At 36.0% G+C, this 6612-nt stretch overlaps 1 protein-coding gene across 1 annotated transcript; it reads left to right on the top strand.

Moving 5' to 3' along the window:
- Positions 1–2882: 2882 nt before the first annotated feature.
- LOC131057024 (receptor-like protein 42) lies at positions 2883–6428 on the top strand. Its single transcript, XM_059218989.1, has 5 exons — positions 2883–2939; positions 4925–5116; positions 5185–5549; positions 5705–6130; positions 6212–6428. The coding sequence occupies exons 1-5, from the start codon at positions 2883–2885 to the stop codon at positions 6426–6428; spliced, it is 1257 nt and encodes a 418-aa protein (XP_059074972.1).
- Positions 6429–6612: the final 184 nt, after the last annotated feature.

Genomic DNA, 6612 nt, shown 5'->3' on the forward strand with positions numbered 1-6612 from the left:
GTAGCTTCTTTTTTTCCCTATACCCCTTCATTGTGGTCTGAGATCTTTATGATGCTCTACTCTTCATGTTTGACTATTTGGCTGTGTGTAATGTATCTTAAATTTATAATCATTATCGGCCCCTTATGATCTTGACAGGGAATGTCTATCTCCTTTGCAAATTATCTGTCTTTTTACTAAGCTGAAAAACTCTGTATCACTAATTTCTTAAGCCATGACTATGATTGTTGCTTCATTGTAGAAAGATTGTGACTTGATGACTGATTTTTGTTATTTCACGACTGCTACAGGCTTTATTGGCAATTATCTTGAGTTTTTCTTTGTTCTTTCATGTCATCATGGCTATAGTCAAGTAGAATTATCAAGCATATAGTACCATGGATTGTCTTCTCAAAAAGCAAATTGATTATATTCAAAATAACTAATGAAATCCTAAAGGTAGTGGTTTCATTAAACCTTTCAACGATGTCATTTTTCTCTTCTAATTTGATTTCTCTCAGACTTAAAAGCCTTGCATAATATCCTGCTGTACCAATCAAAACTAATTATTCATGGGTGCCCATCTCAGTAATTTTCCCATTACAAATGTCTTCCATGTTTCAATAGGACTGTGATTATGACTGCCTTTTTCTATATTTCCAAATTATTTAGAGTATACAAAACTTTTGCTAGTGAACATGGGTGTTATACGCATATGTTCTCTAATTTTCAATGTGTGTGTTAACCTTGTCTTCCCTTTTCTTATTGCGAAAGAATTCATGTCTATGTTCATTTCTTTTGTGATGAATAGCATGTTTACTTTATTTTTCATGTGCTTGAAGCCCAAAAATATGGCTATTTCAAACATTTAAGCGAAAGAATTCATGTCTATGTTCATTTCTTTTGTGATGAATAGCATGTTTACTTTATTTTTCATGTGCTTGAAGCCCAAAAATATGGCTATTTCAAACATTTAATTACTTATGAATGGACTTATGTGATGTCCCCTTGACATTAACTATAATTTTCAAGTTGGCGGGAATTCTGCTCTGGTACCACTTGTGATGTACCCTACTAGTTTAGTACCTGATTATTAATCATAATGCTATTCAGAATAGTTTCTTAATACCTACTTTAAGGGACACTTTAAACTTCATCAAAAACTGACTGCACTTTAATTAACGGCTGACATGATTTATTTATCATACAAGAACTATCATTAAAGGAAATTTGAATGTAAACTAGTTCATACCTTGCCCTGTAGCTGAAATTTTGATCCTGGATAACCTTGCAATCATAAGAGTGTGCACACACTATACCTACAACATATAAATGTTATGAGTCAAGTAATAACATCAACATGTAGACAGAGGAAAGTATCTTGGACTAAATGGGGAGGAAGAGCTGTTGTCTACCAGATCCAAGGGCTGGTTACTCTTAACCCCCTTGCTAGATAGGTAGATCACATATGCTGCCCACTTAGTTCTTAATACCTTCAGACAGTAAGACTTCCTCTTTGTCTTGGGCAGATTGGCAGGGAGATTGTAATTGGCTTCTTGGCTTCACTGGTCTCTGACCACACGACAGGCCCTCGTAGCCACTGATTACTCTCTCCAGTTCTCTCCCCAAGATAGAGATGAACTTCATATCTAATATCTCTATAAGGTATTTAGATTTATAAATCAAATGTACTACTCCTATAACCTTTATCAGTGAAGTAGACTTGAGTACATAATCAGATTATATAGACATTGTCCCAACAATATATTTAACAGTTGTATATTTAAACAGGATTAATTCTGTATGATCAGATCATATAATTTAATCAGAACATAATTAATTTGAACATAAACCACAAATTATCTATCATTTCATATAAGCAATTGATGTGCTCCAGTTAGAAGATATTATTATCTGTTGGCGTCTCTTATGACCATACATTGGTTGGGAAGTAGTAAACGTACCAGTGCGTACCCACAACTAGATTCAGTTTAATTCAAAGTAATTAAATGCAGGACGCCCATTCCTTAGTATGTGCTAGGATGGAAACGTGGATGCCCGATGCTGTCTTCAGGTGATGGTTTCTTCTTCCGTAAATAGGGTAATGTCTTCCCAAATTCTCTGTGTGTCTCCAAACCCCCCCGCGACCCTATTTAAGTTGGGGGAACATCGCGATGGAAGAGGGAGAGAAATCATGTCTTTTCCTAGAGTCGCGACTTCTTGTCGAAGTCATATTGCCTTATCACCCGATAGTGTTGGTTAATATTCATAACAATTAGTCGGTTAATTTACTATTTATTAGTCATGACACGGATTATGATTAAAGTTGACTACATAGATCTTTACGTAACTAAATATACATAATACATTTATGCATTAATTAGATGTATACATGTGCCATTGAAAAAATCAATGAGATACATATATTCATGGAACTGTCAATGTATATAATTACATGATGAATTTATAATTATAGAGTTATAATAATGTAGGGTTATTGTTGGTACATGACAACTTAGTGGCAAATGGCTATGTCAAATTAGTTTAAAAAATGCAAATTTTATGCTCAATAAATTCTGTTTGAAATCTAGTGTGAGATGTGAGATTAATGTTTTGTAGGTTGCTTTCTCTTTGATGCACTGTGTTTTGTTTATGGTTTCAAATTAGCAGGGAAGTTGAGAATGATATATTCAACATAAAAGTGGGTGTGTTTTTCAGGTCTAGGAAATCGAAATTTTGTTACTTAGTTCATTTGTTCATTGTTGCGTGTAGATTGCCCATCATGTGTTGCTCGTCAAGGGTTGGACCCATTAATGCCTAATGATGGTCATTGTAGCTGTGTTAGACCTCTACTTGTTGTTATCAATTTACTAAATATTCAATTATCCAACTACATCGTAAGCATGGAAAGAAAATTTACAAGAAACATTGCTACTTCTTTGGATGTGTCTCCCACTCAGGTAAGTCTTTTTTATTTTTGAGAAATTGTGTTTAGCATAACTTTCTTGGTCTTTCATTTAAGGGGTTACTTTCTTTTATGTTGCTTTATCCTTTTAATGAACCTTTTTAGAATTTTTTTTTTATCATGTAGTTTTAATACTATCTCAAGTGGTTCCTTTAGCAATACGAGGTGGAAATTTAATTGTCAAAAATCTCGATGCCCCTGTCCATATTTATCAAAAAATGTGGTTTCTTGGGTTTCAATCATGACCATATTTGTATTGTTTCTCCTTCCTGAGACAAAGAATGTGCCAATTGAAGAAAGTAACATTGGTTGTAGAAGAAGTATGTGAGAGATAATGATTTAATTGATGCTGAAGTAGGAGATGCCTTTCCCAAACATGAAAGTGGGTGGTTTTGCATTAGGATCAACTATACTTTATCTTCTAATAGTTTGCCTTTCTTAACTCCATGGTTTCAGCTGCATAACCTTTTGGTTCTTATTGCTATTGTGATACTCTTTTTCTTCTTCTTCTTCTTCTTCAGATTGATGTCTTCTCAAAGGCTATTGTGCATATACTGAGCCAAAGCCTCCTCCAGGATTGTAAGCTGCTAAAAATTCCACAATCAGCCATGCTACTAAAAATGGATTATAAGCTCCTAAAAATTTCTCTATCCAGTCCTGTGAAGTTCGATTATATTGTGCTCATCTATACTTATCAAAAATGTGGATGCTCATGCCCACTGTTCATGGAGTTAGTAGTACTGAAAGATTTGTCTTGTAGCCATAAGGCAACTATGCGTTTTTGTGAAGACCCTGCTACCTTCTCCAGTAAAGAACCTTGTGGTAACCTTCTGCTGCTGTGAAGACTTTGCTACCATTTCATGTTTATTGCATCCAATATTCTCTAGAGAAACACCATATCATAATGTAATATACAAAACATTCAAAATAAAAAAAAATATTTTGTTATTTCTTGTTAATAAGTTTGTTATGGTATTTTATTCAATGTTTTGTAAGAAATTAAATATTGAAAATAATTACATTGAATCTTGTATTTCTATTTGGAAATATTGAAGGTTGAAACGTACACAAAAAAATATTTAAAAGAAATTGTTTATTTTTTTAATACATTTTGATTGAAAACTACACAAAAAGTATTTAAAATAAATTGTTTATTTTTTTAATACATTTTCTTCTAGAGACAATAGTAGAGATCTAAAGACATATTGTCTCTTGAGAGACTATGATTTTAATCTCAACTATTGTCTCTAGAGAGACAATATGTCTTTAAATCCCAAAGAGACAAAAGTGAAATTATCTCTACAAAGACAAAAAAAACTTATGTTTAAAATTGTCTTTATAGAAACAATTTTAAAGACGAAAATCAGAAGCTCAGTCAAGGTGTTTGGATGAAAAGCAGAAGCTCACTCAAAAGTTTGTGAGTTGTGATATGTTATCATGGTCAATATAAAATGGCATGTTTGTGTTTCTTGTTATTTGTCCTCCCTCTATTTCTTTCACTTTTGGGGCACGATTCCTTTGAATATTTCTTTGTCTTCTTTGATCTACCTGGACCTCTCCTTGAATAATTTCGGAGGCTCGGTACTTGAGAGCATTGCAAGGCTGTTGAAGCTGCAACATCTTGTTCTAGGGTACAACAATTTCAGTGGGCAAATACCCATTTCGTTTTCCCAATTGTCATCTCTTAGTTTTCTTGATTTGGGTGTGAACCAATGCAGTGGCGGCATTCCAAGCAATTTGGGAGATTTATCCGATTTGAAGTACTTAGACCTCAGTAAAATCAGCTCAATGGCAACACCCCGCCCAGCTTTGCGCGCCTTTCTTGGCTGGAGCATCTAGATCTGTCATTCAACATGTTTACAGGAGATGGACTGGAACTTTTTGAAAATCTCACTGGGTTGCAATTTCTTGTCATTTCTAACAACAAGCTGATCGACTTTGAATTTCAGCCCTGTTTGGAATCCAAGCTTTTGGCTTCAGGTTTTGGGGTGGTCTGGGTGTAATATCACGGGTAATTCCAGCATTTATTTGTCAGCAGTTTGTTCTCTAGCACATGGATTTATCATACAACAATCTCACCGGGGACGTTCCTTCGTGGCTATGGGAGCTTCCCAGCCTTACACGATTAAATCTTTCAGGCAATCATCTGGAAGACCATCTTCCTGGCTACTTGTTTGCCAAGCGGGGTAGGAAGCTTTTTGGGTGATTACAATATTGACCTTCACTCGAACAATTTACAGGGCGCTCTTCCCCTTCTTCCGTCAGCATTAGAATATCTAGATCTTTCAGACAATTTCTTCAACGGTTCCATTCTACCATTCGTAGGCCTCAATTTAATGACCTTGATTTTATCTGGGAACAATCTCAGAGGAGCTTTCTCATCTTCCATCTGCAGCCCATACATAGAAATCCTGGATCTGTCCAGCAACAAGCTGTCAGGGAGCCTCCCTTCAAGTCTGGCAAATTGCTCCAGTCTGGGAGTTCTGAAAATTACAAACAACGATTTTGATGGACAAATTCCTCAAGACATAGGAAATATCACCTCCTTGGGAATCCTCCACATGAATGACAACAAGCTCAGGGGATCCCTTCCCTCCTCTCTCAGGTACTGCAAAAGTTTAAAAATTCTAGATCTGGGAAACAATAGGATTGAAGGGTATATCCCTAACTGGATCAAAGACCTTCAACAGTTGCGTATTATATACCCTCAGAGATACTGCAGCTGCAAAATCTTCAGATCCTCGATATTTCAAAAAACAGTTTAACTGGCGAACTTCCTACCAACTTCTCTGGGTTGCAGACAATGATAAATCAAAGCAACCATGCCTATCTAATAGGATACAATTACTATTTCGCCCATTTATTCTTTGAGAATGACATAGATTTGTTTAACAAAGGCCAGCAAATGCAGTATCAAAAAATCCTATCCATCTTTACTCTTATTGATTTATCGGATAACCAATTGACAGGCAAGATTCCAGAGGAGCTGGGAGTCCTCAAGGCTTTGATATCAATGAATATATCAAGGAATAATTTAACAGGAGAAATGCCTGGTTTCATAGGGGATATTCAAGATTTGGAATCGCTAGACCTTTCCCACAGTTTATTAACTGAGCCCATCACAGATAGCCTGGGAAACCTCGACATGCTGGGCTATTTAGACCTGTCCTACAATAACTTTGTCTGGCAGGCTAGACATCTGGACACATTTGGCGGCCTCTCCTAGGTGGGCTATGCCGGCCTGTGTGGGGCTCCCTTAAATATCAGCTGTGGGACAAGTGCACCTGCATTACAGCCACCAGAGGAGGTGGAGGGTCAAGTGGAGGACGATACATGGTGGGCTGTGGCAGTAGGGCTATATTATGGATTGGGAGTGGCTCTGGTTGTTGCGGTATTGTCTTTTGATAGGGAGCGAATGAGGCTGTATTTCCAATTCCTGGATGATCTCATCCATAGGTTGTGTGAGAGGTTGTCAAGGAGATAATTTATGTATCCTCTTGTCTCACTCTTCTACAATAATAATAATAATAATAACTAGCAAGCCATGTCTATCTCGAAGCTGCTAATTTGTATTTGTGACAATTATGAGATATTTTCGTAATCTTGCAAGAATATTTTTATTAATTTGGTTTATCTAAATTCTAGTATAGAACATAAATAAGTTATTT

The sequence above is a fragment of the Cryptomeria japonica genome, chromosome 4 (genome assembly GCF_030272615.1).
Source record: "Cryptomeria japonica chromosome 4, Sugi_1.0, whole genome shotgun sequence".
Lineage (NCBI taxonomy): Eukaryota > Viridiplantae > Streptophyta > Pinopsida > Cupressales > Cupressaceae > Cryptomeria > Cryptomeria japonica.